The 22,362-nt window shown below is 41.7% G+C and overlaps 1 protein-coding gene across 2 annotated transcripts in view; it reads left to right on the top strand.

Moving 5' to 3' along the window:
- EGFR (epidermal growth factor receptor) overlaps positions 1-22,362 on the top strand; it is a 159,647-nt gene that overhangs the window by 129,106 nt on the left and 8,179 nt on the right. The window contains exons 16-27 of one of the 2 annotated variants that reach the window (XM_082753087.1): positions 4,650-4,685; positions 6,129-6,270; positions 8,026-8,148; positions 8,887-8,985; positions 13,259-13,444; positions 16,879-17,034; positions 17,872-17,947; positions 19,168-19,314; positions 20,102-20,199; positions 21,150-21,317; positions 21,413-21,460; positions 21,608-21,713. In XM_082753087.1, coding sequence (XP_082609213.1) covers positions 4,650-4,685; positions 6,129-6,270; positions 8,026-8,148; positions 8,887-8,985; positions 13,259-13,444; positions 16,879-17,034; positions 17,872-17,947; positions 19,168-19,314; positions 20,102-20,199; positions 21,150-21,317; positions 21,413-21,460; positions 21,608-21,713 — 1,385 coding nt within the window. The remainder of the gene's footprint in view (positions 1-4,649; positions 4,686-6,128; positions 6,271-8,025; positions 8,149-8,886; positions 8,986-13,258; positions 13,445-16,878; positions 17,035-17,871; positions 17,948-19,167; positions 19,315-20,101; positions 20,200-21,149; positions 21,318-21,412; positions 21,461-21,607; positions 21,714-22,362) is intronic. The other variant, XM_082753088.1, reaches the window with a different exon arrangement.

Raw genomic sequence — 22,362 nt, forward strand, 5'->3', positions numbered from 1 at the left:
ACTGTATATTTACCTAGGTCAACTGTCTGGTCATGAAAAAATAGAGTGCCCAGGTCCTCACCTTCACGGACCACAGGAGAAGGGCTAAGAGGGCAAGCAACTGGCCTCCCTAGTGCTTCTCAGGCTATGACGTAGGGAACTCAGTGCTCTTATTTTCAGATGGCAGCTGCAACAGCAAAGTGTATTTGCCGTGATTTACAGCGGTGACCCCTGAGTCTTGTTACAATTGCAGGCAAAGCTCATCGCAGCTTCCCATCACAATTATAATAAGAGATTAACTCAGTTGAAAAGGGATCTTAATAGCTTTGATCTTTATTAATGACCTCAATACCTGTGATCATCAGTTTCTACCGATACAAACTGGCCACCGTGAGCCAATATCCTTCTTATAACTGGCCACATTTTCATGCAGAAATCCTTCATAAGAAGGATATTGGATTTCCATGTGGCCAGTTACTGGATCAGCATAACCAGTAACCACATCTGAACAAGTCTTTCAACTGGGTGGCCTTGGTAGCAGGATCAAATGCTAGACTTTAATGAATACAAACTCAGGGAAAATAATCTGCCAGACGGGAATGTAACTGCAAGACTTGCAGTTGCATTTTGTGCACAAACAAGTCCCCAGAGCAGAGCTCATCAATTCCTACTTGGCTTTAGCAGCCAAGAATGTACCACAGGAGAAAAAAAAAAAAAAAAAAAAAGTAGTATCTATTTTATCATTTACATGAAAGGGCTGGGCTAAGTTTGCCACAGTTACGTGGTGGACATGCTCAAGTTGCTGCCCGAATGTGGCAGAAGAAATAGGCTGTACCTCTGATGGGCTTAAGAGAGCTGGAGGAACGTAGTGTTGCTATTTTTGTTTTACAGATGGGACTTCTGAGACCAAGGGCATTGATGGGTAGGGAGCCAGTGGCAGAGGCACCATGTGGGAACGTGCAGCCCAGCACAGCATTTTCCCCATGAAGGCAATCAATCAGTAATGCCACTTAGTCATCTTCACGCCTTTCCCTCCTTGTGCTGCGGGAATGTGATCTGTTCAGCAGTGGGTGGAAAACATCTGTCTCACAAAGTTTTTGCGTCTTTAAAAAACACAGTCTCAGCGATTTCTGTATGACAAGAAACAACTTCTTTATTTCTGTCCCTGTCCAATATCATGTACAGAGGCACAGAATTTTATTACATGTGTTGAGTTCAGTATTCATACAAGTTCAGTTTTCCAGGATCTGGCTCTAATTTCTTTATCCAAAGAAGCTGCAAGTAAACAGGACCTCTCTCCCCAACTGAGCTTTGTCTCAAATTTGGGTTTTAACTTTTGTAGTACTTGCAGTGCATCACCTCCTTTATATTGCTGTGACAAATCTCATCTAGCCTAACTTTCTTTGCTGAGTTGCTTGTTTGGCTTTCATTAGAAAACAGAAGGGAGGTAGCTTTCTCCTGTTCAGCCCAAAAGACTTCTCCCCCATTTCCCCTATAACTGCTTGGGGATTTTTTACACCAGCTTCTTTCTGCTCTGCTTGTAGTGCAGCTGAGAAAATATGCTCCATTAAAGACAGAAATGTCCCAAAAGTCCTGAAATTACCCAGTTCATACCTCCAGCAACTAATGAAGCACACCAGCTTGATTATTTTGCTCCATGTTGAGAGATCTGTTTTTCCCTTGCAACTCTCCCAGAGTATAAGAATTAAATTCAGCCACAGCCAGTGGGGTGGAAGAACAAGAAAGAGAGGTGCCACAACCATAGTTAATAGTACTGGCTGAAGGGTCCAGCCTCCAGAGTCACTACCAACATTACGTCTTACTGTTCTTCTTGTTAATGCCCCATGGGAATTTAGAGGTGGGTGAGAAGGTGGACAGGGGTCTGAGAGAGAAGCTTGCAGCAGCACAGCACACATTCTATGCCTTTGTCGTGCTCTGAAGGTTAATCAGAAAGAACAGGCAGAAGAAAGTTCTTGTAAGGCTTTGAAAAACCCAATGGTTTTCCATTTCTTTTATGACTGTGAAGTAACTGAGGACTTGTGCTGTTAAAGCATGAGTCCCCTCTGAAAGGCCATAAATCATAGCAACGTGGCTGTATTACATCAAATTAGGAACTATAGGTCGAGGAGAAAGTTGTTAAAATCTTGATGGATTTGGGAAATAAATAGCTGTGTCTGCACTGGGACAAGTAATATTTATGTAGACAGATGAAATGCTGAGTTCAGGATGTAATAGTTTCAGGGACTGTACACAGCACTAATTTTCCAATAAGTAGAGAAATATTTCAGAGACTACAACTACTGCTAGATTCCATCCAATACATCCATAAGATCTTGAGGCAGTTTATAACACAAGGTCACATTTCTCATTTTAGTTTCTGTAAGCAGAAGAAAAATGATTCAAGGATGGAAAAAGTGATTGTTTAGATTCCATAAAACCTGGGTTACTTATGTTGGGTGTCATCATAAAATTCCACATTAAAAAAGATGGCTATATTTAGTCTTGGATGGATATTTGTCATAGGCTTTGTTTCTTCTTTGACTTGTGAAATGAATCAGAAAATCACATGGGATTTGAAAAGCACAAGCTGATCCATCATTTTCTTCCCGAATACCTTTTAACTTTATCCCACTAGACTTGGTACTGATGGATTTGTGTGGGAAATAATTTTTAAAAAAGAAAGGGTACAGATGAAAATCTACACCTCTCCTCCTCCCACTTTCTGGTCTAGGAAAATAACTGGTCAGTCATTCCTCAGACTGTGGATAGTATCCCCTCAGACAACTTTTTTTGCTGTTATGAAGTTCATGGAGGTTTTGCAATCATAAAGTATCATCGAAAAACAGAATTTTAGAAAGAGTTAATCTGAGGGAACCCAGTCACATTCTGGAATAATGTATTTTTAATTTCATGTCCTTTATCAGGAGAAGTTGTATATGGTTTGTTGCATTAACATAGAGAAATTCCTATGCATGTGATTGCTATAGTGTGATAGGATGAGGTCTTGGGTCCTAGATCAGTTTTCTTTCAGGCGCCCAAAGAAAGGAGCCTGGTGCAAAGTGAGATATGTTTCCTGTGACCATAGGGAAGCTGGTGGTTCTGCTCTGCATGTACAGCCTCATTGTGCTTAGTTACACAACCAAGCAAACAAAACAAACTGTAGGCAGACAGAGAATGCTAACAGAGCTGGGTGCCCAGAATCCGGGAACCAGTGTGCGCAGTACTTCCAGCATGTCCAGGACACCAGGATGCACATTCTTGCATGGGAGCCCAGTGAACTCACAAGACCTTCCAGATGCTGGGCCTTGGAGCACTGTGTTGGCCCTGAAACAAGGCAAATACACGGGGGAAGATCAGAGTAATGAAACCAAACAAATAAACAAAAACGCAATAAAATGAGTGGTTGCTTCCCCTCTTCCTCCTCCAGACCTACGATCAAGCTGTGAGATAAAATCTTCAGCCCCACCTGCCATCTTGAAATTTTTGTTTCCTCCTCCCAGCAAGAGGGAACTCAGAGCACTTTTCCTGGCATGGGTTCACTCCTTACCCCCTGCTTGACCTCCTCTGGCGTTGCTTTGGAATGATGCACCTTCTTCGAGTCAGCACAGGGAGCGGATACCACAAACTGGACTTTTCTCTTTGCTGTGCTCTGTTTTTCAGTGGTGATGTAATCCCCTCTGTAATGCTCTCCTTCCTTGGTAGGCACCACAAAGACCACAATTCCATGAAGAGCATACGTCTTGTAGCCCAGCAGCACTTAGGGAATGCATGGTGCTTCTCATGCCCACTAGACCATCAAGTGAATGTGTTTTCATCTGTGCTGTTTTTTGCATCGGGCTGCCAAAATTAATTTGGAGCATTTTAAATGGAGGGAGAATGACTTGCTAGTAGAGTTTCTGTCTCTCTGGGTAACTGTCATGCCTGTTTACATTGCCAGTGGCATGAGATCTTCGATTGTGAAAGAAAAATACAACAGACACATGAGAAAACACTTTAGCTAAAGCAAGGATTGTGAAATGCTGTTTTCTGTTGGGACCATGTATCTGCTACTGACGTTTTCCTTTGCAATAGGAAGTCTGGAAATTGTAATCTTTTGCTTCTCAGGAAACATGGATTATGCAGGAGGATCTGCAGCAGTGTGTTTCCATATAGCTTTCTGCCCTTGGATAGGGGAGAGGCTGCTCCTGTCTTCCTCCACAGTCAGCCCTGAGCTTCTATGCTAATACAAATGTCCACGCAGAGCCAGTGTGCTGGCTGATTGCACGCTGGCCACCCCACAGCTGCCTCTGTGGCCAGATATTTTGTGCAGCCTCAGTTTGACTGAGCTGCATGGATAGGACAGCACATGTAGGAAGCACAGATGTATTTTCATAGATTCAGAGACTCTAGGTCCATTTTTATTCTGTGTATCTATGTCTTCTCTCCATTCTAACACATCACAGAATGCTGTTTTAAAGTACTCTTTATAATGAGTCCATAGCATAACTATGCCTCTGTGTAAAAGCTTCTGGAGCAAAGCAGTTGACTGATATTTAATAGAGTGCATGATCATTATGAATACCTTGAACTGCTCTGAAACACAAAGTTTTCATCAGTAGCACTCTTAGCTGGAGTTATAGCAGTAGGTATGCCAGAGCTAATATGTTTGTAACATTCATTTGTTTTTACAGGTGCAAAGGACCAGGTCTTGAAGGCTGTCCAAATGGGTGAGTATTTCATCTGATACAATTAATGACAGAGCTGGAAAGAATGCATGTGTGTTTACATTTCTGTGCTGGACACTGCAACACTGGGACTAACATTCTGTAAAGAATATGTAGGGAGATATGTAGGGAGAAGTGACAGATTAGGGCAGGCTCTATAAAAATGACTAAATAATTGAGAAATTTCCTACTAGCATGAGACTCCAAAACCTTGTTCTGCTTAGCTTGTCAAAAAGAAGGTCAAGGTGAGACCTGGGTTCTGTTACTTGAGAACAAAAGGAGGAGCTGGAAAACAAAAGAATAATGATCTAGAGGTGGAAAGAGATATGTTTAGGATTGATATGGTTATCTGCATTACAGGGAATTAATTGCAGGCCCCTAGGGGCTTTTCCAGCCCAGCAATTTCTGTATCTCAAACCTCTCAATGCATAGATGGGCATTCATTCTTCACACAAGATCTTATTTTGCATTGTTTGGCCTCATGGTTTGCTTAAGAACATGCAACAAGTCAGCATGTTTCTCTGACTAAGAGGGATTTAGTTTCTAGCCACTAAGACTATGGAAAGACAAAATCAGCCTAGAAGAACTGTTAAAAAGTGACTTTATTTAATAGTAACCCCTGGGGCAGCTTATAAAGAGCTGTGTTGGATCTCCAAGTACAGTCCAAAAGACAACCTTGGAAAACAGGTTTTTCTTTTCAATTTAAGTTTGAAACCAACCAGACCAATAAACAGGCAGGAATCAGTACACACAGACAGTTCACACATTACCCAGCCTCAGACATTTTGTACTGGGGTAGAAGGGCCAGTGATTTCAAGAACATCGTAAACCACGCATCCTGTCATAATGGTGAGCTGTCAACAGCTTCATTGCCAGTATCCCAACTGTGTATTCCTTCTTAATATCACCTTCTCTTTGTGTGTACAAAGTTGTCGATGCGTCATCTATATGGAGAGCCTTTTCTCCATAATTTTCAAAGAGAAACAAAAGTGCCTTGATGTAATAAGCGAGGGCCTTGCAAATCTGGAACAAAAGTACAAACCCAGCAAAGCAAATGTCACAGAAATGATAAATGCAGAAGGCTGTGCAGAAATGACATGCAGAGGGAGGAGGAGGTGACGGAGCAGTGGAGGAGAAAGCTGCACTGCCAAGCACAGTAAAAGTCCGGATGGTCTCATCTCAGCTCAGTTGTTTTGATTTTTCAGTTTTCCTTGAAGAAGAAAACAATAAACACAATCACTGGGGTGAGGAACTTAAAAATATTGAGACTCAAGAGACGTGAAATATCAAATAGGTTTAAGGAGGTGTGCAGACAATATGTTTGGTCAAAACCTGAGGCTACATGCAGCCCCTCTAGGTTTATTGTGTTTTTTTGTTTTGTTTTGTTTTTTAATCATACACCTAAGCATTTTTTTTTCTCTTTCCGCATCCCGTATTGTGTTGCAGCTCCAAAATCCCATCCATCGCAGCCGGCGTTGTCGGAGGGCTCCTCTGCCTGGTTGTAGTTGGCTTGGGCATCGGCCTGTACTTGCGGCGGCGCCACATCGTGAGGAAGCGGACCCTGCGCAGGCTGCTGCAGGAGAGGGAGGTGAGTGCCACAGTTGCATCTCAGAGCTGGCTGCTTTATTTGGGGCAGTGGGTCCCGACCTCCTCAAATGAGAGGATTAAAGCACCACAGATCTGCTTTGTAACTGAAAAAGCTCTTGGCTTGACTAACACGGCGTCTGCCACACTCGTTGGAAAAGAGGCAGCGTGCACTTAACACTTTCTCACTTAATCTCAAGTCTGATCCCTGTGGATATAATTTTCCAAAGCTTTAGGGGATTTAGATGCCTAAATCCCAGTGACAATCACTGAGATTGGGGAGAAGACTAAGCCTTAGGGTGAGGTGTAATGTGTTTGCTGATCCATGCTACCTTGCCACCTAGACCCTTAGCACTGAAACCTTTCTCCCTCCAGACAAGCCTAGTAGCAAATTGGATACTGTTGAAAATGTTACCCCCTTGATCAGATGTAAGTCTGATCCTCATAAGAAAAATGAGAAAGGAGAGCAGGGAAAGGGATGAAGGAAGTGTTTGTGTCTGGTCTTTTTTTTGTTTTTAACACACAAAAAACACTAAGACATCAAAGTGAGTGGTTTACCCTGTTGGGCATGAGTGAGGTTTCTACAGTGCTTTGTTTTTTGCACGGTGTAGGTTTCATGTGCGTTACAACATTACCCTCTGGGTTCCTCACATATGAAATTACAAAATTCATTTTCCTCAATTTAAAGATGTTCTTTCACGATTAGTCTCCTTCTCTTGCCAGTCTGATCTTGGTAAATAAGTAGCAAATTGTATTTGGTATTCTGCTAAAAGTATAACTGCAGCTTCCTTCTGTGCTCCCTGGCTTTGCAGAGTAAACTGCTAAAATCCTTACAGCTGTCCTGCTTTCCAGTATGCTGCCTAATAATATTTTACTTACCGCTCTATTCTGCAGTTTTAATAACAGAGTTCAGTTTGTGCTTACCTTGTATTTTAGCCTCTGGACTCCACAAAATTAGGATATTTCATCACAACAGAAAGGTCACTGGTCCACTAAAAACGATTGTATCTACCTAAATATAGTTTTATTCAAAGGAAAGGAAAAAGGAAATCAGTAAAGGGAAAAAGCTGACTTATATTTTTTAAAAAAAAAAAAAGAGTGTTAAATATCTCTGTTTGGAGGGCATTACTTCTGTTTGCAATAAGGCTTAGATCAAATTTTTAAAACATCAACAGTCAATTCAACATTGCCTTTTGCATTGATGAAAGAATTGTGCTCACAGTTTAAGTTGTTGTTTGTAAACCTGGTGCTGTGGTCTGGGAGAGCCACCTCCAGTACCATGGGAATTTCATCTAATTAAACAAGATTAAACCTGAAATGTTACAGGTGATTCTTGCACATTATTTAAAACATTTTTATAATTTATTTGCAAGTTCAAAAAATTAATCTTATTTAAGATCTGTGGTAATTGCACTGTTCTTCATGCCATGTGTTTTAAGTCTTTGATGTCTAAATCTTCATTTGAACAGTAGTATTCCTTCATTTTCCTTCAAAATGGCAGTTGCCATACTGTGCAATTTCATGGGACAGAAGTGGTTCCATGGAGCTTGGTTTTGATTGATTTTACCTCTGAAATTTGGATCAACTCCAGATATTTATTGCTGTAAGTCAGAGTGGAGCTATCCTCACATAAACTTCACATGGAATAAAATGTTCATTATTTTAAATTAAGGATTTATTTCCCCCCAACAAAGTTTGCTGCTTGCTGTCCTCCCAGCCTGTATGTCCTTCTAAAGCCTTGTTTTTCTGTATGCACCAGCTTGTTGAACCACTGACACCCAGTGGGGAGGCACCAAACCAGGCCCATCTGAGAATTTTAAAGGAAACAGAATTTAAAAAGGTCAAAGTTTTAGGCTCCGGAGCTTTTGGCACTGTTTATAAGGTAAGATTATGATGTTTCTCCTTCCCTCTTTGTCTTGTTCCCACATGCAAAAGTCACCCAAAAAAGCATGAACTGGGATCTAAAAGGTCTATTTCTGAAGCAGACTTCCATCTGTGGCTGAGACCTTTGGGGTACAAACCACACTGACCTTTGAAAACAGGCACCTACATCACTAGGTGCTGCAGCAGAGCTTCCTCGTGGCTCCACATGGTTCACCTCCCAGCTAAATGACCTCCTGACACTACAGATGTAGAGCGCTGAACCAGTTAGACAAAAACCTAGCTGTCACTGTGTATGTTTAGGGCTGGATTATTTGTACAGGATAGGTGCCATCTTGTTGCATAAGAAAACATCCCAATTCATTTCATCCCATGATTTATAAATTGGAATTGGCAAGATTTTGCATATGCAGTTGCCATGATGTGCTAATTAATTAGATTCCTATCCATGTAAGTTGCTCTTCATGCATGTCTCGCTCTATTTATACCGGTAATGAATACGTCTTTTTTTCAAAAAAGTATGGTAGAGGTGACAGAAAGGAAAATACTATTCCATTGACAGGATTCTCTTAACACCAACATGACACAATGATTTTTACATGTTGCTTGCCAAATTTTTGTTGTTTGCCATTGCTCCAAATATTTATGTCTTCTCAGAAGATGTAAAATGTATATGTAATTGTGAAAATTAACCTGTTAGATATGAGACTGAGTAATTCTTTGTGCTTTTTTTTGATAGGGACTTTGGATCCCAGAAGGGGAAAAGGTTAAAATACCTGTTGCTATTAAAGAGTTGAGAGAAGCTACATCACCAAAAGCCAACAAGGAAATACTTGATGTAAGTTTTCATGTTTGTTTTGCCAAGGTGACAGTGGTCTGTGGATTTCCCTCTATAACAGCTAAAGGGATTTCAGGACTTTGGGTGGCAAGAAATATTTAACATCCCAAACTGAATTCTTCATATAGAACTACTATGCTGATTTGCATCCATAATTCAATTGCCTGGCAAATGTTTTTGTGTCTTCCATGAAGGCCTTGCTTGCAGTTGATCACTGATGTTAAACTCATGGGATAGGAACTGGCACATAAGGGGAGGGCAGAACCATACAAAACACACATTTACAGCTAAGCCCATTTTCTTTATTCTCATGTCTCTGGCCTTGAATTTTGTCATTCATTGTCATTATGACAGTACAAATAAGAACATTATAAACATGTCTGACATTGCAGATTGTCATAAGCTAGTTGCTCAGTTACATAGTATTAAAGTTATATAGTATTAAATTAAATATAAATCCACTTGAAAGTGATGGCACCATTAAATTAAACACAGGAATCCTTCTGCCATGGGCAAGTCTGTGTGGATTTTTTTTTCTTTTTGGTTAGGAAGTTAACCACTTTAACAGGAAAATTATTTTTAAAACAAATAAATAAAAATCCAGCTTTGGACAGCAAATGGCAACTCAGATAGAAAGGCTTGTCTCAAGTGGTTCAAGCTGGGGAAGATGTTAACAAGCATAGACCAGAAAGCATCAGTATGATCAACTGTGAACAAACCACTACCTGTGCTACTGATGATAATGAAACACACTGGGATTTTCTGATCACCCTGAATAAACAGCATTACTCCAACATGTTATTCTACTTTAACAGATTGTGTATTGCAGCAGAATAGATGGTCCAAGACATGAAGCAATATCAATCCTGATTTTAGTTAATGATGGGCCATGTGGTGCATGTTTACAAACACCCTTTGCCCCGAGACAAGTGTCACCCTTCACTGGGTCACAAACCCGCATGGTCTCCCTGGTCACTGCTCCAGCACAACCTTTCATTCCACTCTTCACAGTGATACGGAGCATAGAACAGTCTTCACAAAGGATGCTTTGCACTGAACTGCATTAAATCCCAGTTTACTGGAGGAGGGGCTAATTAATAACCCTACGGTACTGCATCCTGCCTTCAGCAGAGCAAGATATCCTGATGACAGGACAGTAGATGCGTGGACTGCGTGCTCTGCAGCGATATCAAAGCACTTAATTTCTGTATAGCATCCCCACATTATCTTTTCTCTTCCATTGAATTAGGTTGCTTAACAAAAAGCTCTTGCTTTTTTCAGTCCTGTTCATTTTTTAGATGATATGGTTGGTAGAATTCATTCTGTATTTCAGGGGAAAAAAAAAAATACAGGTGAAAGAAGTCAGAGGAATGACTCCAAAAGCTCCTCTCCTTTTGCTACACATCCAGCTTTTTAAGGTCACTGAAACCTCAGAGATAATAATGTCCAATTAAAGGTGATTCCTCTTACAGAAACACGCTAGGCATTGAACAAGCACAGCAGCTTTAGTTCGTATTATCCAGGCGAGCGCTTGCTGACTTTATTAGGGTAGGGCTAATTCAGAAGATTGTTGTTGAATACCAAGCATACTTGGAGCAGGTCAGAGCATACAGCAGAGATTTCCAAGATAAACAGTTGAAACAAAGGCCCACTTTAATGTCTTAGGCTACTAAGAGGGACCCTGGACGGACAATAGTTCCCTTCTGCTCCCTGAGAGGAGGCGGTGGCCTGTTTCACTTTGAGATACCAAAAGCAATAGGCAGCGTCAGCACCTGGAAGCTCTCCAAAAGCTGTGTGGCCATACACCCACCCTGCACCTTCAGCTTCCCCGTTCTTAGCCTCCAGGTCAGCCCCGTAAGGGCTGCACAGCAGATGGGCAGGGAGAAGAACAGCTCTGAGTCTGCAGATTTTTTTATTTTTTTTTGCCCCTGCTGAGATTAATACAATGTGGGTCTGAATCCCAAAAGGAAACAGCGCAAAGAACAGACGCCCTTCATCGGTACAACTGCTGGGTTTTGAAGCCTAGTAAGATTAGTGTATTTTGGTCTCTGTTTCCATCAGAGCATCGCACAGCAGATTCACAAGATTCTCTAAAAAATGCTGCTGTAAATATCTACGTAGGTGAAGAGTGCATCACATTCTTCTTTTATCTTTCCTTGAGCTATCCTACAGAATCACCGCTCTCCTTGACAAAAGATTGTTTTTCAATAACCTCATATTCTGCAGGAGGTTGGGGATCCCTTATCCAGTTCTGATGGAGATCGTTTTTAATCTGGCTGCCTGGAGGCCACTCTCATCCCACAGGCTCTGAAACAAAGAAACCAAATGCAGTGTTAGCACCTCAGAAGAAACTGCATTACATCATGTTTTGCTTAGGCTGGCACGTCAAGTAACAATTCCAGGGCCAGAACATATTGCTTAAGAATTGGGGTTGTTTATTTCTTGAACGTCATTGCTGTAATATCTTTGTTTAATAATAGTTCTTACCAGCTATACAACTATGTGACATCTGTGGAAAACTTGTTAGATGATGACTTTAGTGTTATGGTATTTCATTTCTTAAGCTCTTAGAAAGTGTAGATTTGCTTCTTTCCCTGCCTCAACTGTACCTTGACTATTATTTTAGGCTTTAGTGGGCTGCTAATCTAATGCTCAGTTGCCAAGGGATGATTAGTTAGTGTCACTCCAGATGCTGAGTTATGATGCTGAACAAAAGTTAGATGCATGAAAAATTTCCCATGTATTTCCCATTGTGTCGGTTTTCAATCAAAGGGATTTAAAGTGTCTAAAACTAAAATAATGTAAATTGAACACAAAGTAGTAAAAACAAACAAACAAACAAAAACTTCAGCTCTATTTTTTTCCCTATTGGAATTCATTCTTTCAACTTGACAGAGGAGGTCAATACAAATATAAATATCTAATTTAAATCTATAAGTAATTTTTGCATACAGAACCCATGAAGTGTGGGGCTTTAATGTGACCCTGTTACACTGCACCAGCCTCTGAAGAGAGAGGCACCAACCTCTTAACTGCAGAAAGTGCAAAGAGGAGGTACTTGAGTACCTTTCACAGGTACCTAAAGCTACATAGGATGAACCCAGGCTTGAAAGAAGAGTTTTTTCATACATTTATGAAACTCAAACTCCAAATTCCAGTAGGCCAAAGGCTATATTATAGGTTTTTAATGAAATTTATAAATACCTTCTTGATATCACATTGCTATATGTGTCTAAAATATTTTTTTTTCCAGTTGGGGACAATATTTTCACCAGTGTTGCTTAAAGTAAGATGTATTCAGGTTTCTAAAGAGGTGACCTGCTTATTAACTTGTTTGGTTTGACATGGACTAAAGAAAAACATGGACAAAAAGGTCTTGTTTCTTAAAAAGTAAAGCTGTCAGTCCCATCCTAGCTGACAACTTTTGACTTTCTGGGTTAGTACTAGCCTTGACAGAAGTGCAGAAGTCTCCAAACTGCTGGTTTCCAGTCATATTTGTGAAAATATTTGTGGAGGGAAAAAGCCATATGACACATTCACAGCTTTTGTTGCCCTTGCAGTTAGATGTTTAAAATCACAGAATCATAGAATCATTAAGGTTGGAAAAGACCTCCAAGGTTATCTGGTCCAACCATCCCCCTACCACCAATATCACCCACTAAACCATGTCCCTAAGCACCATGTCCAGCCTTTCATTGAACACCCCCAGGGACAGTGACTCCACCACCTCCCTGGGCAACCTGTTCCAACACATAACCAAACTTTCTAAGAAAAAATGTCTCCTAATTTCCAACCTGAACCTCCCCTGGCATAACTTGGGGCTATTCCCTCTAGTCCTATCCCTAGTTATCTGCAAGAAGAGGCTGACCCCCAGCTCCCCTGACCCTCCTCTTCTCCAGACTAAATGCCAGTTCCCTGAACTTCCATCAGGTTCCAGCTGGTGATCGATTTTTTAATTCTTCTTAGGTCTGTGAGCGTTGTCCCCAGGACTTGATGTCCAGTGTTTGCTTGGTGTACCGGTAGCAGGAGACTGTCTCTTCTCCTGCATCTCAGTGATGATCCAAGTGTTCAAAATCTAGACCTTACACTGCATGGAAAACACTTGGTCCACAGAGTCGGAAGCAATACTTTTGTATCTGATAGGCAGCATGTAGTTTGCATGTAGTATTTTAGCAACCTCTTGAACGACAAACTTGTTTTATACTGCCTCTAAATATTTCTGTCACGCAGAAGGGAGTGTTTCACATCACTTTCTTCCATTCTTTCTTCTCAGGAAGCTTATGTGATGGCTAGTGTTGACAATCCTCATGTGTGCCGCCTGCTGGGAATCTGCCTGACTTCCACCGTGCAACTGATCACCCAGCTTATGCCTTACGGCTGCCTCCTCGATTACATCCGAGAGCACAAAGACAACATCGGCTCCCAGTACCTTCTCAACTGGTGTGTGCAAATTGCCAAGGTAAGCTGACCAGCACACCTCCAGGGGCAGCTAGGACTCAGACTGCAGCCTGGTGATCTGGCAACATGTTGTGTTTGTTCCCTTACCTGTCCATGTAAGTCTCCATATTCCACCACACCCCGTGGTTCCTAGAAACCTTATGGACAACATTAAGCTCTTGCTTTGTTTTCAGCAATCTACCATCTCTGAGCTGCTGTGCAAACCTCATCATCTCTTCAAATTGCTCCCAGGCAGTGTAATATTGTCACCTGTGCATTTATGTCCAAACCAAACACCCAGTAATGAAATGATGGTGATGCAATGAAGCTGCGGCAGAGAAGGGAATAGAATTTGGCAATTCTGAAACCAAAATGCTGCCTCAGTTACTGGATTTCTTTGGCCTGTGCCACAGGGCAAACACTGATGTTAAATATGACACTGAGAATTACTCTGATTTTTCAGGCTGTAATCTCTGTGGTCTGGGGATCGAAACTGCTGATTAATAAATACCAGCTCAGCTGTAGTGTAGGCTGTGTGTGACCAAAAGACATTCAGGCACGCCAAGTCTGCTCTGCAATTTATATGCACTGAGTTGGTGCATGTAATCTGATTGCAAGGGCCATGTTGCCAAATAAAAGCATCATTATCACACCCAGCACTGGCTGCCTGCTTGTGCTAAACTCAGCAACAGAGCCAAAGAGAGGTGTAACGAAGGAGACAGAAGTACAGCCTCTAGCCTTTAGCGGCAAGATGCTGCGTTTAGAAGATTGTTAGGTTAGGAAGAATGGAGAAAAAACAATAGCTGCAGTTTGTATGACATTTGTTGTACGTGAGCACTGTTTGCAAAGCCCAAGTGCTCAGCTGCTGCTTATTTCAGTAACTCCGGTCCTGAAGTTAACCACACACTTACAGCCTTATCGGTCCCTTGAGACCTTGTATACATCTCAGGCTCTCCTGGCTGTGGTTTGCTTTCAGGAAACATGCTGAGGACCTCAGAAACATATCCACCAAAAGTATACAGAGCACATTTTTCATCTCGGTGTGTGTACTTCTTACAGCACATTCCTCAGCAAATGAATTTTAATTTATGCATCCACCCGGGATGTGAACTGCTGTTATTCTGACTATTTTGCTCTCTCGTTTGAAATCAATTACTGTACTGTCTAGGTCTCACTCGCTTTGGAGGATGAGCTGGAGGCCACATTTTCCTCCTTTTTCTCTTCCTCCTCATTGCTTTTTAAGGTGGCAAAATCAGTCCCCAAATCAATCCTCAGGGCATCACATTTGTTGTGCACTTGCCCGAAATGTTGCCATTCACAATTGTTAGCTTCTGTTTGATTTTTTTTCACATCGGTTCAACGTTCACCCATAGCAACCTCCACCCTCTCCAGTGCTGCTTGACCTTCAGCACACTCCTTTGTGTCGCTCTGTACTGAAGTTCTCCTCAAAGCCCTCATAAATCTCATGCATGGCTTTTTCCCACCAATGAGTCTGGTGTTACTAATCTGATAAAGTCAAGCCTGATATTTTGACTTTCTCTGACTCTTTAAAATGTACTTTTTTGGGAAGGAGAAAAATTGTAGCAAGGATATTTGTGTCTGGAAACTACCCAGCAGGGAGGCAAGTCCACTGTGAAGGTTTTTGTTTCTGTTTTCACAGCTTTGAAATAATTTCTCTTTGTATTTTTTGCAAACATCATCTTTCACTGAGGTACACAGCCATGTCATTCAGACAAAATGTTATGACAGAGTATATACACACCATGTGTAAAAACACTGTGAAGTAACTGAACACATTAGTCTCATCCTTAATGATGAAAATAGCTTGAATCCCAGGCCTGCACAAAATTATAGATCTGCTGCACTTTCTGCATGAGCAGTTCAACGTCTCCAGTGTATGGTTATCCATGTGTACAAGTCTTTTGGCTATCAGCATCTTAAATAGCTGAGTGCAAAACTGATATTCTGCTTTTCAGCAGCTTTGAGTCCTAATAAGTCTCTGCAGAAATACATGTTTAGCAGGAAATTTTTTGCTCTACTGAGGCGAGATTATGTGATTTTTTTTAAGATAGTCTGTTTTATGTCGGCAGCTCAAGATTTTTTTGTTTCAAGAGCTCTGCTCATTAAGGATATATTTGTATAATTAAATGCATACTCTTGGTGGCATTGTGCCAGTTTGTTTGGGTGGTTTGTTTTGGCAACATGAGCAGCTCTTAGCGCAGGGGTGAAGTTCTGCTGAGAAAATGCAGTGGAGGATTCGCTGGTGGTCCAGGTTAACAGTGGGCTTAGGAAGAGGGTGGAGGCTGGAAAGGAATTACTCCCTCCAATGCTCTGTCATCACATCACAGTGATCATTTTGGTGTTAATTTTGTAGGCGAGAAGCACTTTTTATTTATTCTCGCTTCATAAAAATACAAGCACATAAGCTACTGCCAGCAGAAAGATATCGACTGGGAATAATTGTGGTTTTTAGAAAGGATCTTGCAGGAAACTTAGAAATTGTGAACTTTTGATTCCATACACCAAGAGATTGGAGTTGCGGGAACAGAGAATAATCCCTGTGGTCAGAGAGGCAGATGTTAGATTCATGCCTTGAAAGTCAAAACAGCACAATTAGCCATTTTATCTTCTGAGAGATCTGCAGTCACTCCAGAGAAAAGTCTATTCTTCCTCAAGAGAAGTTGTACCAAAACAGCACGTATACTATGGTGAATGCAGTCTAATCATGGGAGGCAGTGAAACTGGAAGAACTTGCCTTTTCAAAGACAACTTGAAAATAGATGCAACTCTGAGCTCAGCCATAAAAAGAATTTTATTTTATTTTATTTTACCCTTTTCCTTTTATCGCCTTTCCAGCATATGCCTATTTGTTAGCATTGAGAAGGCAGAGTACATGGTAATGAGGCACAGAACTGGTAATATTGAATGATTAATTTATTTTTACTTGCATTCCTCTCAGGCCATTTGCATCTAAGTGCTCCCGATGAAGTTGGCCTGTGTGCACAGGGCAGATGAGAGTTATTGTCTGTACTACACTATCCTGGGGTCACCAAGGTTGCACAAGCACAGCTGAAAAATGGGTTTGCCCACTCATTTGCCAGTGCTATCCTGATTTTGTGTCTTGAACTAAATTCTAGAAGAACCCCTGCTATACCTGCTGCCATCCTTTTTTTCTCTATGACTCCGCTGGAATATGGACCCATAAAAATGTTACTATAGGGCAGAACCACAGCCACCACCTTCTCCATGTAACTGCAAATGCATGCCCTCACCCTAACAATCAGAATCACGTAATTCAAAATAGCAAACCTTTTTCTGAACGAGGGGTAGGTTAACGTGTGTATATGGTGGTGTGCATACAGTTACCACTGAGCAGCTGAAGTTTGGCAACTTGATTGTGCCTCAAAGCCCAAAGTGTGTATGTGGGATGCCAACCTCTAGTCTGTTGTATTGCAGGGAATGAACTATTTGGAGGAACGTCGCCTGGTGCATCGTGACCTTGCTGCCAGAAACGTCCTCGTTAAGACTCCTCAGCATGTGAAAATCACGGACTTTGGGCTGGCAAAGCTGCTTGGTGCCGACGAGAAGGAGTATCACGCAGAGGGAGGCAAGGTAAAACGCACCAGAGTATGGATGAACTGCTGTGTGTTCGTTGGTGTTTTTGCTTGTGCATGAGTCTTTCTGTTAAAAACAGGAAAAAAAGAGAGTGGGCTTTTCAAAGGGCTCAGCTGCAATCTCAGCTTGCTGCCTTTGAAGACTGTGGGAGTCCGCTGAGCACAGCCAGAGCAGCGTCAGGCCAGTGTGACTGCAGTGGGAGCAGAGGTAGCAGAGCAACAAATGCTTTTGAAATTCCCACCCAGAATGTCTGGGAAAAACCAAGGTTATTTAAAAAAACATTGAAAAAAGAAGCCTGTCTGAATTCATCATGTAGCCAACACCAATAACACTGTGCAGTTTATGAAGAGAAAGGGAATGCTGTATATTTATAGCAGAAGAAAGACCTGTCAGACTTGGTTCAACACGCCTTCAATGTTGTACTACGTGCTGATGGAGGGAATGTATCCTGCTGAGAAATTAAAGAGAAGCTGCTTGCAAATATTGCAGAGACCATAAATGGAAACCATATGAGCACAGATCCGTCTTTGTCATAAACCTTAGACTGGATTTCTTACAGTAGAAGAAGGTTAAAAAAATATAAATTGGACTGTTAAAAATATTGTAAAGATTTCTAATTAACTTAAAACTCCACAATTTCCAGGTTCAACATAATAAATTAGAATAATAATAAGGGACTCAGAAGTTGCCTGCTTTGCCTCTCAGCTGGTTGTGGTTTTTTTGGTTTTTTATTTTCCTTTCTTCAACCAAACTATTGGCTTAAACACCACCTGGTGGTAAATATTGCTGATAAAATTTTGATCTGTCTTACGGCTTGTTTGTGAATTTTCCTAGGTTCCTATTAAATGGATGGCCTTGGAGTCAATTTTACACCGGATTTACACTCATCAAAGTGATGTCTGGAGTTATGGTGAGTCTAAAAACAGAATTATTGTGGATGTTCTGGAACAATTGCAGTGACTATGCAGCATCCTTTATTCTTTTTGTTATCTTAAGATTTAGAGTTTAAAACTAAATCATGGGCCAAAATCACCTATTCAACAAAATAAAATTCACACAAAACTGAGTGGTGGTGAGGTGTAAGGTGTCTTACAGAATATGCTTTCACACGATGAGCTCTTCCCTGACCGAAGCTGCAGGTAGGAGACTGCACTCCATGTGGTCATCTTCTGCTGAGGCTTTTCTTCAGCATCTTCATGTGGAATAGAACTGGACAGACAATAAAGCAGAATAATGAATAGGCAGACTTAAAACTATTGGCCACATGATCAGGTAGTGTCAATCGGTGTAACTCCGCCGTTTTCTGCCATCACTATTTCAGGTGATAGCAGAAACTTACTTGGTGGTGGTGGCTAACCTGGTAGCCTAAAATGTTTTGGAGTACTTACCTGCCTGTGCTTCAGCACAGGGCAGGTGGTAGGATGTCCTGGAATTGAGAGGACAACAGAAAAAGGGAATCAAAGCAATACCCTCCATAGAGAATTAATTTTATACTTGGTATAGTTTCATAAGTCAACTTCAAAGAAAGACGAGCTGAAAGGAAACTTGACAGAGAAACTTGCTGCAAAATTTCCACTCTGCGTTCTCTTATACTCCTGGAAAATGTTTAGTACAGATGGTCAAACCCTGTGTCCTGTTAAAAAAAGGCCTCTGCTCCCCTTAATCCATTTATGTATCTTGGCTTCCAAAATCTTGTTTTGTATCCTAAGCTACCAGACAATCACAACAGCTACATCACAGAGTATGTGGTATGTCAGCAAACGACACTGAGGCAGCTGGTTTACACATCTTTCAACAACTGCTCTTGCTTGTCTCCAAAGAGATAATTTTAAACAAAAAGACAACTTCCATTTTTAAAACCACCTCCTAGGCTTGAGTCGGGAGTTGATAACCTGTATTTCCTTTCTGTGGGTCTGGGAAGTCTGTGGGACATTCAACACTAAGATACTAGAAGTATGATTTCAACCTGTTTTATTAATTTGTCTCTCTTTAAAATCATGGCAAAAAATGCTTTTGCTGCGTATGCACTGACTCTCACAGGCAGACACACTCTTGCTGCCTCTCTGCGCCCAGCCAGGCACCCTGACTCCCACCAAACCTCTGTCACTGTCTTCTCCTTTCCCCCTGCAGGTGTAACAGTTTGGGAGCTGATGACATTCGGGTCCAAGCCCTACGATGGGATCCCTGCTAGTGAAATCTCCTCTGTCTTGGAGAAGGGCGAGCGTTTGCCCCAGCCTCCCATCTGCACCATTGATGTGTACATGATCATGGTCAAATGTGAGTTCGGATGGTTTGTGGGTACTCCTCTAAGCTCAAAAAATGGCACTGTTGCTTTCATTATATCACATTTCTATATGCTGAATTCTTGGCAACGGCATGGAAATATGGTAATGTGAAAAAGATTGTGTGCTCCTTTTACAAGATGAGTGCCATGAGCATAGACACCACAGCACTGTCAGATGCACTTCAAGATCCTGAGTTCCTCATCTGATTTCTTCCCTGTTTTTTCAGTTGCTTCTTTCCAGCACCAACTGTTGCAGTAAAATAGCACAAGAGGTAGGGTGTCTCTAAAGCACTTTTTGACCAGATAGGGCACAGCAAAGGGCTTCTGAATCCCAATCCCCTTTTTCATCTATGTCAGCTGCTAGAATATCAGATTATTACCTTGCTTCCTACATATCCCCTAAGCTGGGACTGGGCTGCATCCCTGCTCACTAGTGTTTGTGAGGATGCTGAGAGGCAGCCCACTAGGTGGCATTTAAGACCTTCTCATTGGAGCAAACTGTACCTGTTGCTGAAATAGGAGCCATGCTACCATGAGCACATGGTAGTGCAGCACTTCTGGGGACTCCTGGAGCACCTGCGCAGTTTTCCAGCACTGTTTTACTACCTCCATCATTCTTCCAAAACTGCCAGGCATTCATGTTAAATGCTGAAATTCACACCAGCTAGTGGCTGGCGAATGAACTTTCTTTGTACCATGCATGTATGCTTTATTTCAAGTTCTGTGTTTGATTGCCAAAGTAACTTTAACTGTGCATTGCTCTCCCTGCTGTCCCACCAGGCTGGATGATCGATGCAGACAGCCGACCCAAGTTCCGTGAGCTGATTGCGGAGTTCTCCAAAATGGCCCGTGACCCTCCACGCTATCTTGTTATACAGGTAGGAAACCCAACAGCAGTAACATGTCTGATGGGCATTTAATATGAGGCCCAAAATGATTTATAACACATAGGAAAACATATTCCTGGCTTGGACAGGTTTTCCACAATTTTTTTTTTTTTTCCACTTAAAAGAAGCCAGACCCCACGGGCCCATGTTCTAATGGCATGCTTCCTGCTGGGGCAGAATGATTTCTCCTGCCTGTACCACTGCTGGGTGCTGCAGCAAAAGGTTTTGTTTTATTGGCATTTACTTGAAACTAAAAGATACAGCATAAATGGCATAGATGCGAGGGAGCAAAAGCTGACTGAAATGACAGAGCTTTCTATTTCAGAGAATAAGAGAGCTGAATCTGTTGGACTGTTTATCTCCCTGCTGATGAAGGATTATTTCCTGTTAAGTGTTTGCTGAAACATGACGTGGAAAGGGAAGCCATTTAGGAAAGTGAGAGCAGTTGCAGAATAGATTTTGAACATCCTCTCTGGCTCTGACAAAAGGAAACAGAGCTGAGCTGTTCGTGATGCTCTCTGCAGTGAGAGCTCACGCTCAGTAACAGCATGAGTTGAGAAAATGTATTGCAATTAGCATTTAACACATGCTGATAATTTAAGGCCAAGTTCTACTGCTGCCTTCCATGCCTTAACAAGCTTAGCTGGAACTCCACACAGAATTTTGAGACCAGTCAATATTTAATTTGTACGGGTCCCAGTCTATGCCCAGTAACATACTGCAATCACTAGAGGAGAACAGAGTTTGAACCTCTTAAAAATGCAGATATTTTACAGCAGTATAGACATTGCAGACCCAAATTTTCGTAAATTTGGTTAAATAAGCAGATCAAAATATTGAATCTTGTGCTTCTTACTGAATTTCTTTGTCTCTTAGAGAACAGGATAACAAGGGCTCGGAGGGAGCCTGTGAGTCCTTCCTCACACTGATTTCTCTCACAGGGAGACGAAAGGATGCACTTGCCCAGCCCTACAGATTCCAAGTTTTATCGCACTCTGATGGAGGAGGAGGACATGGAAGACATTGTGGATGCAGATGAGTATCTCGTCCCACACCAGGGCTTCTTCAACAGTCCATCTACATCCCGGACTCCTCTCTTGAGTTCATTGGTAGGAAGCATTTCCTCTCTGAGAACAGAAAAAGCAATTTGAGAGTGAAGTGTTTCTCATGATGCCTATATTTTCTCTCTCTCTCTTTTTAAAAGAGCGCTACTAGCAACAACTCTGCTACAACCTGCATCGACAGAAACGGGGTAAGTGGGGTGACTTGTAAAAGAGGAGTAGCACTCTGAGGTCATTTTCCTATTGAAACTCCCCTCCCTCCATTTATACATCATTTATGCGAATAAGCTTCTACAAAACAGTCTCTTCAATACTGATTTTCTGCACTCCCAACCTAGCAGGGGCACCCAGTGAGGGAAGACAGTTTTGTCCAGAGGTACAGCTCAGACCCAACAGGCAACTTCTTGGAGGACAGCATAGATGATGGCTTTCTGCCTGCTCCAGGTGAGTACCTCTCCTGTGTGTCCATCCCAGAGCTATTCATTCACAAGCCATTTGGTTATATCCCTTAAGATTCTTGCTTGAATGTAGTCATTTTCCTTCTTCTTCTAGAGAAAGGAAGCAGTCCAAATGCTTCCTGCTTTTATTTGCTAGGTAAGCAAGAATGAAAATGGATGCGCATATCCTTTCTTATACTTTTCTGGCCACCTCTCATTTCAGTTCCTTCACAAGCCAGGTTCCTCATGTTTGCCATGTGTGCCATCAGGCTGGGGAGTTTGGGTGTGTGTGGGTGTATGTTTGAAGCCTTCTACTACTTCAGAAAATAGCCTGTAAAAATGTTTTTCACCCTTAAAGCCCTTTCTGCAATACAAACAGTTTTCTGGTAGCGTCACTACTTTCAGATGTTGATACACAAAAGGAAGCTCACAGTTTCCCATTTACTTACAGCGTGGGTAGTTGTAGAGTGAGCCAGAAAGTGGGTTAAGCAGTCATGATGCTTTTGATGTAAAAATAAAATTAAAAAATCAACCTTCTTTCCATTACCCCCAAAAAAACAGCTGAAAAGACTGATAGATCCTGCAAGGGATGGCATGTAAGCGAGATGTGGAGTCTCTCTTGCTGCCTATCCTGTATTTTCAAGGTATTTCCCTTG

Source organism: Aythya marila, assembly GCF_965140915.1.
Source record: "Aythya marila genome assembly, chromosome: 2".
In the NCBI taxonomy this organism is placed as follows: Eukaryota; Metazoa; Chordata; class Aves; order Anseriformes; family Anatidae; genus Aythya; species Aythya marila.